General features: G+C 40.9%; 1 protein-coding gene across 1 annotated transcript in view; it reads left to right on the top strand.

Annotated features, from left to right (window-relative positions):
- LOC133954789 (leucine-rich repeat-containing protein 49) overlaps nt 1-19,480 on the top strand; it is a 38,484-nt gene that overhangs the window by 5,982 nt on the left and 13,022 nt on the right. Inside the window, exons 6-11 of the mRNA XM_062389281.1 lie at nt 5,136-5,279; nt 10,356-10,417; nt 13,083-13,230; nt 15,316-15,399; nt 16,902-17,077; nt 17,770-17,865. Of these exons, the coding sequence (XP_062245265.1) occupies nt 5,136-5,279; nt 10,356-10,417; nt 13,083-13,230; nt 15,316-15,399; nt 16,902-17,077; nt 17,770-17,865 (710 nt within the window). The remainder of the gene's footprint in view (nt 1-5,135; nt 5,280-10,355; nt 10,418-13,082; nt 13,231-15,315; nt 15,400-16,901; nt 17,078-17,769; nt 17,866-19,480) is intronic.

The following is a 19,480-nucleotide window of genomic DNA, read 5'->3' as shown; positions in this document are numbered from 1 at the left end:
CGGTTAATTTAAAATCTTTTTGAAGCCAGTTCCATGTGGTGGGAGCAGAGTGGACAAATGCCCTTTTTCCTGATTCAGTGCGGGCCAATGGAACTAACAAAAGCATCTGATTGTTTGAGCGCAGACTGTAAGAAGCAACACTTTTCTCTGTGATTAAATTACAAATATATGATGGCAGTAGCCCAAGCATGGCCTTATAAATAAAAGTGCACCAATGTCCCAGCCTCCTGGTGGACAAAGAGGGCCAACCCACTCGAGAATACAATTCACAGTGATGGGTCAGGGCTCTACAGTTAGTGATAAACCTCAGAGAAGCATGGTAAACAGCATCAATCTTACATAGACATTTAGCTGATGCATTCATATAAATCAAATCTCCATAATCTAAACTGGATAAAAACGTTGCAGTGACAAGCCGCTTTTTCACCTCAAAAGAGAAACAAAATTTGTGCCTGAAGAAGAAGCCCAATTTAAGTTTCAGTTTCTTCACAAGATTGTCAATGTGGGGTTTGAAGGAAAGGGAATCATCAATCAAGACACCAAGATATTTATAGATATGAACCACCTCTATGACATTTCCCTCAAGAGTGGACACTGTGGGGACAGTTTGAGGTACTTTCTTAGAGTTTGAAAACAACATGTGTTTAGTTTTTTCAGTGTTGAGGACTAATTTTAGTTGCAGGAGTGTGTGCTGGACTGCATCAAAAGCTTTCTGCAGAGATTCAACAGCTCTAACAGAAGTTGATCCAAAACAGTAAATAATTGTGTCATCTGCATAAAAATGCATGTTAGCATCTGACACGTTTGTTCCCAAATCATTAATGTACATAATGAACAACAGGGGTCCTAATATTGAACCCTGTGGCACGCCCTTGTGGACACTCACAAATTCAGAACACAGACCATCATATTTAATACACTGAGTCCTGTCACTCAAATAATCTGTGAACCAGGAAACTACATGATTTGACAAACCCAAGCAAAAAAGCCTATGCTTTAAAACAGCATGGTCCACAGTGTCAAAAGCCTTTGACAGATCAATAAAAAGTGAAGCACAGTGCTGCTTCTTATCAAGAGCAACTAATATATCATTGATCACTTTTGTAGCTGCAGTGATGGTACTGTGTTTTTTCCTGAAGCCTGATTGCAGTTTTGAGAGAAGATCATTAAAAGTTAGAAACTCTTTTAACTGATCACACACAAGAGATTTAAGAATTTTTGACAAGGCACACAGATTTGATATTGGCCTGTAGTTGGTTAAAGCTGCTGGATCACCTCCTTTTAATAAGGGGGTAACAAAAGCTGACTTCCAAACAGATGGAATTTCTTTGTTTTCAATTGAGAGATTAAAAAGGATTGTAAGAGGCTGTGCTACAAAATCAGCTGCTATTTTTAAAAAGTAGGGCTCTATTAAATCAGGTCCAGGGGATTTTCTGCTAGCCAACGATTTGAGGGCTTGATGCACTTGCTGCACAGTAAAAGGTAAGAAATTAAAGGGTTCTCCTGAAAACCTTGGAGCTTCTATGCAGGGAAACACAGGGGCAGCTCTCGTAGAATCAAACAAAGAACCAGATAATACAAAATGATTGTTAAAACAATTTAAAACCTCAGTTCTATCATAGACTGGGACCGAGTCTTTTAGAACAAATATCGGAAGAGCCGGGGGACTTTTACTTACAGATATAGATTTAATTACTTTCCAAAATTTCTGTGGATTATTAAGGTTCTCAGTTGTGACAGATAAATAATATTCAGATTTAGCCTTTTTAATAAGAGTAGTGCATTTGTTCCTTAGTTGCCTGAAAATAGACCAGTCCGAGGCAAAATCACTTTTTCTGGCTTTGGCCCATGCCACATTACGTCGATGGATGGTATCTGACAACTCTGGGGAAAACCACGGATTATCTCGTCCCTTAACCCTGAATTTCCCGATGGGGGCATGTTTATTTACAATTTTCACAAAGTGTTCCTTAAAGAATGTCCAAGCTAACTCCACGTCCGGCAAAAGACCTATGTGTCCCCAATTTACCAAAGACAAATCATGATGAAAAGCCTGTTCATTAAACATTTTTAAATTCCTCTTGAAAATAATGCGTGGCTTACGTTTGGGGATCTTTGTGTCTCTGCAAATAGCAACAACACAGTGATCACTTAAATCATTGCAGAAAACTCCCAAGGATGAGAATTTATGAGGAACATTTGTGAGAATTAGATCAATCAAAGTGGACTTTTCAGATCTTTTAAGATTTGGCCTTGTAGGTAGGTTGACCAGCTGGATAAGATTAATAGAGTCACAGAAAGATTTAAATTCATCCGAAACTGCATTTAGCCAGTCCCAATTCAGATCTCCAGCCATTAAAAGCTCATTATAATTTAATTTCGACAAAAGATGCTGCAATGACGATAATGCCTCCTTTGTGGCAGATGGAGGCCTATAGCACCCGACAACAGTCATAGAGTGGGAATTTGCTATTTCCACCTTCAATGCCAAAAATTCAAATTGCTTAGAGATAGACTCAGACAGAACAATTGAAGCATCAAATCTTGATTTAACGAAAATGGCTACACCACCGCCTTTCTTGGGCCTATCACTACGATAAACATTGTATCCGAGTATGCTAATGTCTTCATTTGTAATCGATTTTGTCAGCCAAGTTTCTGAGATGACCACAATGTCTGCATCTGTTGATCTAACCCAAATTCTGACCATGTCCATCTTTGGTACTAAGCTGCGCACATTAAGATGAATACATTTGAGACCAGACATTAATTTAAAATCAGCGGGAGTCTGGATACATTGTAATTCAGGACCAGGGTTTGAATGCACATCTCCAGACAGAAGTAAGAGTAGTACAATTATCACTGCTCGTCTCACATTACATTTTGAAGCAGTTTTTTTATGTGTTAAAGCCAGGCAATGCCTTTCCTTAAGGGAAAGAGTAAGATTATATAATGTAAAAAAACGTAGAAGTTTAGGTAAGTCCCTAGGTGGGTCCGACCACAGGTTTGAGGCCCAGACCAAATCAGACTGTGGTTGCTGAAAATACCCAGCAACATTAGCATTAGTGCCACTATAGTGAGTGTCTTGCATGCTCGACACATAGCTACTCACCAAGGGGCAATTCCTTGGAGTCAGGTCCCAAAATGTCAACAAACATACTAAAGTTAAGAATAATGCCATTGTCTTTAAATTAGCTGCTGCTGCTGCTGGGGGCTTGAGACGTTAGCAAGGCTGTTACTGCTGCTGCTGGGGCCTTGGGAGTTGGCAAGGCTGCTTCTGCTGCTGCTGAGGCCTTGGGAGTTAGCAAGGCTGCTACTGCTGCTGCTGAGGCCTTGGGAGTTAGCAAGGCTGCTACTGCTGCTGCTGAGGCCTTGGGAGTTAGCAAGGCTGCTATAGCTGCTGCTGAGGCCTTGGGAGTTAGCAAGGCTGCTACTGCTGCTGCTGAGGCCTTGGGAGTTAGCAAGGCTGCTACTGCTGCTGCTGAGGCCTTGGGAGTTAGCAAGGCTGCTACTGCTGCTGCTGAGGCCTTGGGAGTTAGCAAGACCGTTACTGCTGCCTTTGTTCTAGCCCTTCAGAGTCCAGGTCCGCATTCATTTCATGTGATGAATGATAATATCCTTAATCCAGTGTGCTCAATGAGTAGCCGAAACAAAATAGCGCAAAAAATGAACAAAAAATGAACAGAGACAGAGAGACAAACTCACATACAACCTAACATGCTGCCATCTTGGATTCATAGCCAAGATGGCAGCATTCGTGGTTACTTTACAGCTTTTGATATTTATAGCAGAAATCGTCCTGTCAAGTTTGAAAGACAGGTGGATTTATCAGGCAGGGAGGAGACATACCATTACTGAGTTCACACAAATGTATTGTATGTGTCTGTGTTGCTTCCTGTGATGCCTCCGCAACAGCCAGAGACCGGAGCGTAATGTTTTCACATTGTCCGTCCGACTGTCTCACTTGTGTGAACAAGATCTCTCAAGAACACCTTGAGGGAATTCAAATTTAGTAGAAGCCTTCACTTGGACCACTGATTATAATTTGGTGGTTTAAGATCGAAGGTCAAGGTCACAGTGAGCAAATGTTCTACTAACTGTGATGTATTAGAAACATCCAAATTCAATTACATCTGGGACAAACATTCACTTGGACCCAAAGACCTTATACAATATGGAGGTCAAAGGTCAATGTCACTGTGACCTTACAAACATGATTTTGGTCTAGTGAATCAAGCCTCATGAACAACTTGAGGGATTTTCTTAACATTGAGTTGAAGGCTAAAGGCCAAGGTCATACTGACCTCATATCAGTAAATAAAATGGTATTATCTGAAACTCCACTGGTTGATGGAGGCAAAAAGCTGTTATTGGTAATTCTAATCTTTGTTTCTAGTTTAAACTAGATGTCATTGTTGGATTCTTATTAACATTGCTATTGTTTTTGACTTATTTTGCATCATGTGAAATGTCATCATGTTTTGACAGAATCCTTGAATCCTTGACATCTTTTGACCTGACCTTCACATGTACAATGTGCACTACAGAGGGTAAACACATCATCCCCTTTGGGGAACAGCCACTGGAACAAGAACTGTGTCATTATGACAGAGGCCCCCTAAATAATCTCCCCCAGAGAGAGAAAGAGAGAGGAAGGGGGAAGGCAGGGGAAGGGTTCACTCCTTGTTTGTTATTATGATTTGAGAAGTCAAACAGGAGTCAGGGCTTGATGTAACTTACTCTAAATCAATCATTTCAAATCTGTGATACAGATAGTCCATGTGATAGGGTTCACTTGCAGTATGTGAGAGGAATGGTAGCGCCATTTCTCTTTCAGTGTCAATTTGCAGAAAGGAAAAGCCTCGAGCATTGCAAAGAAAGGGGAGAACACTGCTTTTTGGGTTTCTTTCACCCCTCAACATTAAGCTGCTGCAGGCTAACAAATTCTAAACGGATCTAATCTGATTATCCTCAAATACATGGCCTGAATGTGAGAGGGAGCACTGAATGTATACAATTCAACTGTATTATGCTCTGCCGCTCCTACCTCCCTCGGTGTCACTCTACATGTAGAATAGGATTATCTAGATCTGCTCTCTGACATAACATTCTGTCTTTACTGTGCTTTCCTGCAGATCTGCAGGATCGAGAACATTTCTCACCTGAGTGAGCTGCAGGTGTTGAACCTGGCAGGAAACAACATCTCCAGAGTGGAAAATCTGCAGAAGCTCGACTGTTTGAGTGAACTCAACCTGGGGCACAACTGCATCTCTTTTGTGGTGAGAGGCCTCGTTTCCAATCACTGACCGCTTCAAGCATTTTATTCACTTCAAGCTCACTTTACCTGAGAGAAAAGGGCACCATCTTTTCAGTGAACACAATCTCATTTTCAATCAAGGCTGAATTTACATTTAGCAGATTCTGTTTTCTCCTATTTGAAAGTGTAAGATAGACTCAGAAATATAAAAACAATGTTGTACAAGGTAACCACAATATATTTGCAGGATACAGTAGATATGGACTACATTACTTTTGTTTTGGCTGCTCCTATAGCAGGACTTAACACATTTTTTTCAAATGTCTTTGGTGATGATGTGCATTGAGGCAGCTGTTCACATGCATCATTCACATGTATTGGCTCAATGTCAGTAATTCAAATCTAGTCCAAGATTGTATACATGTTAAATGGTCTGTATGTATATAGCGCTCTAGTCAGTCACAGAGATGCACAGGTTTTGTCATTCACCATTTCACACAGACATTCCAACAGTTCATCCATGAACGATGAGGAGGGCACAGCCGTCAGTCAATCTTGCCCGAGGACCCCTTGGCATTGCATGACACGGCACATAGAATGGGGAAGACTGGGGTTCGAAGACTGGGATTGAACCCCCAACCTTCTGGTTATAGGAACATCCATATAATTATACTATATATATTTATATATATTACAATATCCAGTGGTTTTTAAGAGCCAAGCCAATGCTCATCTCAGTTCTGCGCCAATTAAGTTCCTGCCACACACAGTCACACAGATCCTGACAACTGGTCCTGACAAGAAGATGAAGGTGCTGGTGTCGTGCTTCATCTTTCAGTTAATGCCATTCCTCTGGATGGTTTCCTGTTTCCTTTCTTATGGGATCACATGTAGCAGTTCTTGCTGTCACAAAAAAACAAACAGAGAAATGACTTCAATAGAATCTTTGTCAGGGAGTCTACAGTGTGTGTGCATCTCACTGGCGTTACCTAGAGAGACGTAGCTCATTATCCACAACCTCCCACTGACTCTCTGGCGCAGATAAAAAGAAACTCGATATTCTTAACATGGAAATTCACTTCCCTTGGTTACTACAGTTTTAATCTGATAAACAGAACAGCTCAAGCCAAAACAAGCCTCTTCATTTGTATGCAAATCCCCTCAGCCCTTTCCTGCTTTTTGGGGTAGAAATACGAAGTGAATCCAACATTGTGTTGTGTGAAACCACTTCCCATCACTCAGCCTGTGCTCTGCCTCCAAGTTCTGATCAACAACCACTTCCAACCCTAATTATTGGATACAATTTTTTATTTGATACATGGGCGGAAAAAAATACTACCTCTCAGCAGATTCTTCAGTCTCTGTCATTAGTGGTATTTGCTGCCAAGTGCGCAGAATAAATAATCATCCTCCAGGTGTCCAGTTTTTTCCGTATATGAAAGAGAAGTCGGATAAAAAGGAGAAACCAAAAGAAAAGCTGTCCCAGAAAACAACTGTCAGATGGTAATTTGCTTGGCCCAGTTATTAAGTGAATGCATTATATCTACGTTTAAGTGAACATTTTAAAGAGGTAGGTGCAAAATTTGATCAGACATGCTTTTGCATTATTCAGATTATTTAATGCATAAAAATACTTATTTATTTATATTTATTATTTACTTTTAAAAACCTATTTCGTTTGACTGGTTTGTATGCACTTCAAACAATTCAAATCTAATCCACAGTATTTTTATATCCAAAATTATTCTATTTATATCATTCATATTTGCATATAAATTAAACTTTCACAATAATTATAACACGCTAAAACATTAGTGATTCATTCCATATCCACGGGAAAATGTTGTTTACACTTTGTGGTGGGTCTCCACATCTAGAGATCATGTGGCAGGCGGTAAGTCATGCATTTGACATCGGTTGGCAGCAGCAACAGTTAGTTTTATAAAGTAGCAAAAGTTAAAGTTAAAAGTAAAAAGAGACTCTGGTGGATCAAGCAGCATCATAGTTAAAAATGTAAAGAAAATAGTGAGACTGTCTGTTCTACATTTTATATTCTGTCACATACAGATTTATGTGGATGAACAAACATGCTACCTCAAAGTTCTCAGGTAAATTATCAAATTTAACTCAACTTAAACAAATTTGCCACTATACAGTTACAGCAATATGAAATAATGCCTGAGATGCAAAAATAGTAGTTTTTAAAAGTTTTGCAGAAAAGAGGCCTTAGAAGTAGAAAATCTCAAATTGGGTGGTTCTTAATTTTTTGGCACATCACTGCCAAGAGACAATGCAAAAACACCACTCTGCCATAATGTAGAACAATAATTATTAGTTTTGGTTTTGTGTGTTTCTGCTCACACTGGGGATCAATTTGTTTGAGTCTAAAAGACATAAATGTGTATATTTGGAACTAGTATTTTACTTTTGTTGTGTATTTCCATCGCATTTTAAGTCTTAAGATTAATTTCAAGTGGTATTAATAAGTGATCTTAATAAGTCTTACAATTAACTTGTTTAGAGCTGTAGATATACTATTTATAGGCAGAGAACATGGAAGATGTTACAAAGAGAAACTCAATCTTCTTTAACCAGAAGTCCAAGAGGAAATCTATGTGACGTGTGTTACAATTCTAGTGCACAAAAGCAGAGGCTTACAAGCAGACATCTCAAGTCTCTGTTTGAATACAATGTTTGAAACCCCCTCAGCATCCACATGTGGGTTTAGTTGAGCAGCTTCCCTGCCCTTTTGTTTTGTGTGTTGTTGCATGCAAAGGAGACAACAGTGATGAGAGGTAGATGTATGTTTGTGGAGTAATGCATCTGCCAGAGCTAAGTATGAGTGTGAAAAACATAGTCACGCAAGCTGTCAGTGAGAAGAGGGTGGAGCAGGACTAAAGAGGTGAAGGCACGGGCACACAGACACATAAATACACCCCTGCAGGCAACACTTAAACACATACACACACACACACACAGCTACAAAGCTGTGCCCAATCTCACATCAGACACTGTCCGCTGAATGGTTCTGATCAATCAGGTTTTCTAAATGAGACCATATTGGTGGGCGATTGTTATGTAGCACATCAGCTCAGTGATGACATCATCCTGTCTGAGAAAGGGCTGCTATATTTAGTCGCAGACAGTGTGCAGCGGCTGCCTCTTCACCAGCATCCACACAGGGTTGGGAGGGGACTCACTGGTAGGGAGGGTCAGGATTTGCCAGGACTAGATGGTGTGACTTGCAGTTTTTGTTTAGTTTTTTTATAAGGAAAGAACACAGTCCTGTATTAGGCAGCTGATTTAAGAAAAATATAAAAAATCAACACTCAACTGTAGCCTTGATGTAAATAATAACTTTACTCACTATGTTCAATTATTTGTCCTGAGAAGAATTATTATTGCCTTACACAGTGATGTTGTTTGACCACTAGGGAGCAAATAAATTCCAAACCACAAAACCATCGAAACAGAAATACAGTATTCATTGTTTATGTCACTTGTTTCTGTTCTTGTGTTGTGAACTCAACATACATTGTAAACTAGTCCTCAGCAGAACTCCTCTCTGGAGCGGTACAGGAGGAATTGTTCTGGAGAAAAGTAAGAAATGTTTATTAGAGTGTGCTCTTAATAACTTAAAGCTGCATCTCTAAAAAAGAGACCCGCGGGTAACTCTCAATTTATTAGTCATACTAGCATTAAGCTCTGGCTTTAGGCAGTCTCACTGTTAGCTTATCGCTAATCTTCTAAATTTGAGACACGTTTCCTGTGTTAGTGCCTGCGTCTAGCCAACATATTCCTCTGTAATGTGTTGATTGGTTTAAAGGTGCGATGCAGATTTTGTTAGCTTTGGCCAAAGCCATGCTAGCTGTTTTCTACACTATTGATGCTAAGCTAACTAGCTTTTGGTTGCATATTCACCATTCACACACAAGACTGGTATCAATCTCCTCATTTAAGGTTCGGAAATAAAATCTACACAGTGGCTGTAGGCTAAAGTGAATTACACATTGAAAAGAAAACACAATTCAATCTGTTCTGGCTTATTATAAGATATTTGATTGAATTGATTTATCTTTATTTTATCAGCTATAATGATATAATCACATTAATTCCAAAGGTCAAACTTCAAACACTGAAACACCAATGTCTCTTTCCATCATTGATCATTCCATCAACAGACAGCAAGTTGGCTGCTAGGATGAGTAACTGGATCTGTGGATTGGCTTTGTTGCACTTGTGTGACTTATGTTACACTGGTACTGTTCATTGCAGAGAAGCTAGCATAGCCTAAATGCTAAGCCAATATCCAATTTTAATCGAGGCTGGCAACAGCGCTGGACAAGGCTGTGGGGCGGTGGCTGCGATATGGGCGGATGTCGACGCAGCTCCTTCAGGCTGCTGCTGGGCGTGTCCTCTCTGCTTCCATGTGCATCACTGGCCACACACACAGATGCACACGCAGCACGGACCTTGAAACTACCTAACATGATCTCCCTCACACTGCCATTTGATTAGCTGAAGTCATCTGGGTGGGGACACTGCCCACACCCATGTGTCTGCCCCGTAGCCTCCCAGCTGGCCAGCTGCTGCTCATCGCCCCCTACACCTCAATAAGTGCTGCATTGATGTTGATGCTGCGACAAAGAAACGACCCCAACCCCAGCCAGTTTCCATCTCATCCTCACCATTGTTCTTGGGAGACGAGGTACAGCAGCTAGTGGGCGTTCGTCTGTATGTATATGTGTATCAGTGAGCTTCTCGAGTCAGCCTCCTGCAGCAGGGGATCTCTGCATTAGCGCAGCACAGGCTCTGCTCTCCCTCCCTTCCCCCTTTCTCTCACACACACTCTCTCTCCCCTGCCCCTCCTCTCCATGTGGAGACAAGGCAGCATGCTCTATGTGTGTGTATGTGTGTGCATGCGCAGGGTGGATGGGGATGCTGTATGCTGGTACTGAGAGCTGCAAGGTGACTGAGGGAATGGAGAGGGATACAGAGCTCTGACGATAGTGACGATGCAGTGCCCTCTTCATATCCACCTTTTCACATCCCTCCACATCTATCTCTCCCCTCTCCCTCTTTCTCCTTCTCTTTCTAGACAGAGGTGGACCGCCTGCCCTGCTTGCAGCGCCTCTTTCTCAGCTGCAACAACATCACCAGGTAAGAGCTTACAGCGCTTAACTCCCTCCTGCCCGCTGTGCAGGGACAGGGATGGTGGCTGGACAGTGCCACGTCCCCCTCCCTTGGCTTCTGGCTGGGCCTGGCCAACAAAATGCATGCAGAACACACACACACACAGACACACACACACACACACTGAATCATGCAGTGACACGCACAGGTTCGCTTTAGTGGGCAGTGTCTGTAACCTAGAAAAGAACATCCTGGAAGTGTGCTTTGTTATTAGTAATTAACATGCTGTAACCTAAGAAATGGGTGTGACTATTTTGTTAAAGTTCTGCAGACAACGCCACTGCAGGACAAGGTGAAGGTGGTTAATTTCCACAGGAAATTAAAGGGAGATTAGAGGGTTGAGTGAGTTCAGGAGCAGCACTGCTGGATAAGGGTGGATAGGATGAAGAGATGAGAGCTCGGTTTTGTTCCACAGTGCGAACATAGACCTGCCTGACACACTTTTTCCAATATCTCTCTGTTAGCTTCCCTGTCTCTCTGATCCATGAAAAAGAAATGTCATAGAGGTAACTTATTGAAGCAGCATAGACATATCAGTGAATAAAGCGCTATGGTTCAGTATCTGAAATGCTGTCACACAGAGAACCCTGATAAAAAAAGTTTTTGTTTTATCCGTAGTATTGTACATTTAGTAAATGTAATGTTAATAATAGCTTCTCTTTTGAATTTATGGTCTAAATGGCAGCATAGAAACCTGGTACCTTTTTGAAACTGGTCAATGCTGATAGGAAAAGACTTGTGCTCTGTTGCTAGGTAGAGGGACAGCCCACATGCGTTTACGTGGTGCAGTCAGTTTGGTCAGTCGAGGATGTTGGGGTTGAAAAATCCCTCATTATTTTTTCCCTCAGTATGACATTGCATTTTTTATTTAAACTGCTTGAAGGTAGAAAAGAACTGATGTGAGTCAGTAAATAACAGATGCAGGAGTTGTAGTCCCACTATAGATGAAGTTGGAGGCGACACAGTTTTTGACCAAACCCCAATCTGCACACACAACACACACACACACTGTAATTCACTTTTCATTGGACCTCTGATAGTGTCAAGTGACTGGTGTGGAGAGAATTTGTATTACTATTGAACAATTCTCATGGACTTACAATTCCCAGAGGCATCAGTGACAGTGATGAATGCAAATATGTATGAGATGCACCATTTGGATCTCTTAAGAAGTCTCATAAGCGCTGTAGAAAACACAACCCCATCACTTTTGCTATAATGGAGTGTAATTAATCTTTATTGAAAAAATGTATGAAACATGCATGGGAATTAATAACAAGTGCATAAATGCAAGCCACACGTTTGTGGCTAAAGACTCCCTCATGCTTCGCTGAGGACCTTTATGCATAATTTAATGTTTCGTTTAACTGACTCAAAAAGCGTGGTCATAAGGACCTTAACTGAGACGACACTACTCAACTTGTCTATATGTGTTTTTAATCCCTATGTGTACGTGTGATGATTGTGTTCATATTTTTTGTTGTAGTTTTTAATTTATTTATTTTTATTTTATTTTGATACACATATGGCCCTAAGAATCCCAAATAAAGCTTATCTAAAACAAACATATAACAAATACATTGATCTAGGTTACTGGATGTGTTAGACCTATAATAGTATTTCCACCCTACATTATATATGGTCTGACTGTACTTTTTTTGTGTGTTTGTGTGTGTTTTGGCAGTATGTACAATCTGAATTTCTAAATGATACAGATATTAGCACTCTGTAATGGAACATAAGAACTGATAAGTGAGCCTCCAAACACCCTGATCAGAACTCATCACCGTACCCCCAGCTCGTCTGTGGTTAAGACGACGGATTCCCTTCTGTCTTTGCCTTTAGTTTCATGACTTGGCGTTTCGAGTGTTATTTTCTACTTCTACTTTATCTTATCTTTAATTTTGGTTAAACTCCTGGATCTCTGATATTCCTTCATATCAGTAATACTTGAAAATAGTTTGTGAATTGCATTCATTACGGTTTTAAAAAGTCTTACATTTTACTTATTGAAACCTGCAAAACCCTGAAGATAGGAAGACAAAACATCCAATGACTCTCCTAATGATATTTGAATTGTGAAAACGTGCTCTTTATTTGTTGGAGCTTCAACATTGTCCCCTGATGGTTGTACTTGTTTTAATAGTTCAGCAAAGGTTAATATCCGGTCCTCTTGGGCATCCAAACAATCCTCTGGCTAGGTTCAGGCACGGTGCAGTGTAGAAGATCCAAGCAAATGATTCATCAAAGTTATTATCCTAAATTAGCAATACAAATATATCCACCACCTGACATAGCATGACTGCGCTTTTTCATGCCTCCTTTTGCCAAAGGCTGATATCAGCAGTGTAGCGGATCTGTCTTCGCTGCCTCCTAAGTGATGTCAGGCTGCCAGTGTGCTTTCAAAATACTACTACTACTTGTTTTAGCTTGGCTTTATTCTCTCAGTAAAAGCCAAGATTGAAAGTTTAACAATCTGAGGATAAAGGGGGGAAGTTGTCTCTCTCGACTTACCCAGGGGATGACTCAAGCTTCCCAGTACTGATTTAGGTCAGCGTGCCTCTCTTTCACTGTCAAGCATCTTCCTTTTTGAAAAAAAGTCTAATTTAAAATGTTCTTTCTTTGTTTCCAGTTTTGATCAGCTAGCCTGCGTCGGAGAGTTGCGCTCCCTTTCTGAGCTCACCCTGGATGGGAATCCTGTAGCCCTGAAGACATGGTACAAGCAGGCCGTCCTGCGCTGTGTGCTTCATCTGAGACAGCTGGACATGAAGCGTATCACAGTAAGACCGAATTGATTAACTGTGTCTGTGTGTGTTTACAAGAGGAAAACTGGCCAATGGGTTCTAAATACTATTTGGATGGTAGGTTTAGAGGTTGTTGTAAACTTAGTTGAACTTGCTTCCAGATATTTTTTATTTCTGGACGTTAAATACAGTGATCACACAACTGCTAAGGGCGACCATGATGTGATGTGACAGTTTTCATCATGCTGCATATGAGCGATAGAGGCAGATGTCTGGCTCTGTATATTGTTATAGTTGATGTAATTAATATGTCACTGAAAACAAATGTTCTTATGATTTCACAGGTCAAACAAATTAAATAATTCCCAAGAGGCAGCCTCCCATTCACTGTCAGTGGGGCGTCGCCAAGCTCCTGTACATCGTGATGACGATATAGTCTTTATTCTTTGTTCTCTGTCATTGGCAAAGCAATTATCATGCTTTTGGTTGCATATTAAAGGAAAAAATGTTTCACTGACTAAACTGAGATTCTGAATAAAGCACTTAAAACACATAATGCATGTCAGATCCATAAAAACAATGTGTCTATATATAAACGTGAAGTCATCTTTTATTATACACTGTGTCAACAAAGTGATACAGTGCATATCTCCCTGCTTTTAGAGGCTGTCAGCAGGGAGCACCCAGGTCTGAGCTTGTATTTTAAAGGAATCTGAAAGAGCACCACACACCTTGCCCTCAGAACATTCTGCTGAAATAATAAAAAAACAAACTCATAACTCCAATTTCAACAGTTTTCATGTTTTTACTTGAATTTTAAGGAACAGGCAGGTTTCACGACCCATCGGTCCATTAAATCTCCCCAACGAACTACTGTCTGTAGCTGTCAAATCTAAAAACAGAGAGTTTACTTAAGGGAGATGCAAAGCTTTGATTTGAGAACAGAAAAGTCAGCCGAGTGCTGCAGTTTCCATCTCTTTAAACTGTGTCACGATATATATCGCTGTGGGGGAAAATTCGTTGTAATCACTGAGGATATGGATTTATATCTCCTCCAACTAATTTTGAAAGAACCTGCGCCTGTGTGCACTATACTGTCAGTAGAGATGAGATCAGATGATCTGAGATAAGATCTGTGCCTGACTGCTGGAAGATTGGCAATTATTAATGAATGAAATTGAAAAATGAGGTTAATACCACCAATTAGGAGATACAATGGTACTGTTGTGCTTTGTGGTAGAAAAGTGAATGCCTTTCTTCTGTCTCCTTCAGGGATTTATATTTGCCAGCAGCATTTGAATTATTTACAACAATAAAAAGAGCAAGTTAAAACAACGCACATACAGCAAACTGGAACTGACAAAGATATTATCAGGTGGCTTATAGTAATTTAATTTTATGAAATTGATTAAAACTAATTAATCATTTCATCCTATTTGATTGTATCATTTACCTGTAGATGCAATTTCGAATAGCACACAGAGCTTCTTTATCAAAGACAACAAACAGGGAATCTACCATCCTATAAATACATTTGATAGGAAATAAATCATGTTTTAATTGTATTATTGAAATGGACATATTGCACCTTATATACAGTCTAATGAACTTTGTGGCAGCTACCCAAACATGGAAATTGTTATTGCTGATATCAAGCCCTCACCGTTATCAATTGATCGATTTTGCGGATACACTCTTGTCATGTTTCCCATTAGAACCAGTCCTCCTCATGAAATTATTTAAACTCATGTCGATCTTTCACCCCCCCCCCCCCCCCCCCCACCAGCTGACATCAGTCCTTTACTCGAGTGAGGTTTGCATGTGGTCTGTATTGATCAGGCTGAAGCGTCGTCTCCGCTGGCACAATCAGATTGTGTTGGCAGCATTGCATTCTGGGAGTTTTGGCTTTCCCCTAACAGCTGGGCTCAGATGATCCGAGACTGAAAATCAGACAGATAATCCTGTGTGATGCTGCAGGCCACTGTGAGAATTCTCTCCTATCCTCCACACACAGGGAGCAGTCTCTCTGACGGCGTCTTTTGCGGTTCCCCCTTCTCATGAGTAATTCAGAATAACTCCTGAATGGAGCGGCACTCTGATTGCACTGGCTCTCTGTTTCAGGACGAGGATCGGCGAATGGCTAGTGTGCATGCTCGGAAAGAGGAGGAGAAGAAGAGGGAGAATCACAAGCAGACCATTCATAAGGTACCTCTCTGTTCTGATCTCTTCTTGTTGTCTTAGTCTGCCGGGATTTTGAGTTTAAGTTTACAGAAAATAAGCAAAGATGGCCTGTACATCAGACCCTAGATTAACAAGTGTCCTGTGAAGGGCCAAATCACACAGGTTTTGTGTGTGCTTATTTTAACCATCAGCTAAATGTATGTAATTTAAATTCAACACACATTTCAGCAAGAAGCCATTATCACTGTGGCTTTCATGGTTAAGTAAGCCAGTGGTCACTAGAGGAAGGAGGATTTTTAAAAGTCTAATACAATTTAAAAACAATTCAATAATATTTAATCATATTTTATCCACAACTACTACTACTACTTACAAATAGCACGATCTAATTTAAATTAAAATCATGCAGATAATCCTCAGCCGTCTTTCTTTGCCTCCATGTGACCCTTTCAGTGATTATGACAGGTTAGTGACAGCATCAGATGCAGCACCACATGTTCACATGAAATTTTAATTTTTTCATGAACCTGCTCAAATCCATATAACTTGAGATAATGAGGGTGGCAAATCTGAAGTAGGGTTGTTTAAATACTTGGACAATAAGCAACCTCCTTGGCTTCATGATGGTACATTCTAATCTGCACATTTTTTTTGCTCAGCTTTTCCATCATAAAACATTTGATGAGAAAATATTAGGTCATGGTAAGAATTTGTTTTCACAGTACTGATTTACAGGACCTTGAATACACATTTCATATGCTGTCATGAACTTTGAACCTTTCCAATCTATCTACATGACATAAAACCATCTGGGAAATTGTGAATGTATAAAGTTAAAGAGTCTATAGTGCACAGTGGTACTGTGTCGGTAAATGGCTCGTAATTATCCTTTATTTCTTCAATATGTTCAAAGATATTGACGGCGTCTATTTAAGGGTAATGCCTGTGTGTGTGTGGGGGGGGGGGTTGTGTGTCTGCATGTTTGAATATTGATGTGTGTTCCTGCTGTGTCTGCCCTGCATGGTTGTCTTTTGCTGAGAGGTGGTCCCTGCAGATTGGATTGTCTTTCTGTAACCGAACTCCTTGCTAATCCCTGGTGTAGAGAAAATGTCATATTGAATGCTGCAGCCAAGGGTTCATGAGGGCAGAGGATTCACTATGAACAGATACTGACTCACCCCTGCATCGGGGAGTGGCACATTCCATAAGAAAGCATAGTGAAACTGCAGCATGGCGAGAAAAGGACAGCAGAGGTAGAGACATTTTCTTCCTTGCAGGAAATCATAGTTAAAATAAAATGCTGTGGTACACATTCATGCACAATATCAGATCAGACTAATGGGTGCTGATATCTGCCAAATTAAAACCAGATGCAGTGCAGGAGGAATAGCTTTAGCTGTGACCAAATCTAAAGAGACAGGTTCCATTAGCTTAGTTTATCCCCTCTGTGTTCTGCCCTGGATAACTGTTTCTTGAAACCATCTCTGTCCTCAGCTTGTGTGTGTGTTTGTGTTACGCTCATCTAGGAGAAGCGGCGTCTGGCGATCCGTAATGCAGCGCAGCAGTGGGAGGGTGTCAGGGCCTGCCTGGAGCTGCCACCAGCACAAGGAGCAAAAGAAGAAGTGAGTCCAGAGAACAGCCCCGCCCACAGCCCCGCCCAGACAAATGGTCTTGCACAGGAGCCCTCTCCAGACGAGCCAAGGTACACAACACATGACAGATACCAGTGCTTGGTGTCACTTCATGTTTATGTTGCACAGTGAATTGTTGTTTCCCTGTACCTGTTATTGGTTGTGGTGTAGTACTGGATCATGGTAAACAGTAAGCTCTTAGCATTTAGCTCAGAGGACCACTGTGCCTAGATACAGCCTTACTGGGCCTCTGACATATCTTAGTTTTATCTTAAATATTTGCTGTCAGACATGTGACAAATGAGAATCTCCATTTGAATGTGTTTGCTCCTTTAAATTTTTCAAGCCACTGTTCAAATACGTGTTTGTTAATGGGCTTCATCACACCCAGTTCAGACTTCTGTCAAGATAAACAGTTATAAGTACATGTGTGAACGCACCCAAATGAGCACTCTGAGGTGGTCTGAGATGAATGTAGCCAAATTCTTTTAGCTGTGTGAACACATATGTGTCCTGGGAAACATATGAAGGACCGTCTACTCAGCTGGGGTCCTCTGACTCACTACAGTTTCCTGTAGTCACTCACTTATTTAATGGTAGAGCTGCACGCTGTGCACGGATTCCCTGAGATGGGAACCTGTGAAAATAAGAGTGATGTATGTTGTGTTCAGATTTCAGGTGTTCTTTTTCCATTTCCAACTGAAATGGTTCTGGAATGAGTTGTTTGCTCTTTTGGTGAAGTTTATGTTATTTTTCTCTGTAGACGAGTAAGTCCAGGGTCAGGATCAGAGCGGCCGTTAGGGGGAACGGAGACCAGACTGCGCACCAACAGCCGTCCAAACAGCCCGCGAGATCCCAAGTAAGACAAAAATCACCACATAAGAAACTGTGTTACAATACAGGTCTACAGTGCTGTCATTGACACATGAGGTATGCCTCCTGGCCATAAACCATTTTGACACCTTCCTTAGGAAACAATTGGTTTCAGTTGAGCAAATTTAATACTGTTTTGTGCAATTCTCTTTCATCCTTGCAAGAGTCATACATCTCTGTTTGTTAGATCAGAGCCTCTCACTTTCACACATGTAGAAATATCGTCCCACACTGTCATCCCACAAAACTATTCACCAGTGTTATTTATGTATTGCAATTTTTTTCTCATTCAGTAAACTCATGATGTGAGGGCTCCACATTTTCTGGACGACTTAGATGCTGTGGCTACTGAGGTGGAGAGTTGTGAATGGATTTGAACTGATCTACTCTCATTCGATAGACATCTGAAAATGTAACAGCATTTGGCTCCTTCTAAAAATCTCAGTCTTTCTGAGCTCATCATATGTTTTTGATCAAATTAAATACCTATAAGACTCATTAGCTCTGAAAGACTCACTATAGATGGACTCAAAACTGGTAGACTATTTAAGGATTGCTGCCTGCCTATATGTGGCTTTAGACTCTTTCGTTGATTCTGCAGATGCTTCCAAATTCTTGTAGTTTTGTTGTCAACCCCAAATTAATAATTACGGATGAGTCAGTAGCTTCGTCTCCCACCGTCTGCAATGTGTTGTAAACAAATACACAGGGATTTCCACAGTATGCCATGTCCTTCTTCCTCCCTGCTTTAGCCGGCCACCACTCCTCACCTGAATGTTCAGGAAATGTTCCTGTTGTTGACCTCTGACCCTGACAATGTCCTATCAGAAAGGCAATCTGTACAGACCCAATGACCTGCTTTTTCCAGAGTTTCTGTCGGAAAATAATATCTGTAAAATACCCGAGTTACACTGGTACATTGTCTAAATCCGTTGTAATGAATGGACACATAATTGATTGGCCCTGAAATATAACACAACACCTCACCTCAGAGCAGTAGAGAACATAGTTTTCTTATTATAATAGGGAAAACCCTGCACTGTACATGGCTCCACCAATAATCCAAGCTGTTGGTTAGCTCCTCCTTACCTGACCTTCTTGTCCTTGTGTATTTATTTTGATTATGCAACTTTTCTCGCAGTTGGACTATCCCTTCTTTTCTTAATTTTTTCAACTGGCAGATAGACAGACAGGGCATTTAGAGAGATCATCCAAATTATAGATGTGATCCCTGCAGCAGCTGGTTCATCAAACGCATCTTGAGCAAAGCAGTGACACCTGTACTTACACCAGAGCCGCTTCACTTGAGCTCTATGAGATCTGTGGAAAAACTCTGTCTAAAGTCTGTTCTCCCCTACCTACTGTTTCTAAAGTGATGTTGGAAGCCCTGTGTATCATCAGTCTGTGCTGAGTCTAATATGAGTATAGAGCTCTGATATACCTTCCCTTCAGAGAATATGATGATGAGGGGGAGGGTGGAGATGAAAGCGGGGGCTGTGTCAAGGACTGATATTAGGTTTTCCTTCCTACCCCCCCCCCCCCGCCGCCTGACTCACGATTACATGCAATTCATACGAATTCTAGTGCATCACTTTTAGTAG

Source organism: Platichthys flesus, chromosome 1, assembly GCF_949316205.1.
Source record: "Platichthys flesus chromosome 1, fPlaFle2.1, whole genome shotgun sequence".
NCBI classification, from domain to species: domain Eukaryota; kingdom Metazoa; phylum Chordata; class Actinopteri; order Pleuronectiformes; family Pleuronectidae; genus Platichthys; species Platichthys flesus.
This window is presented reverse-complemented; position numbering and strand designations above follow the sequence as displayed.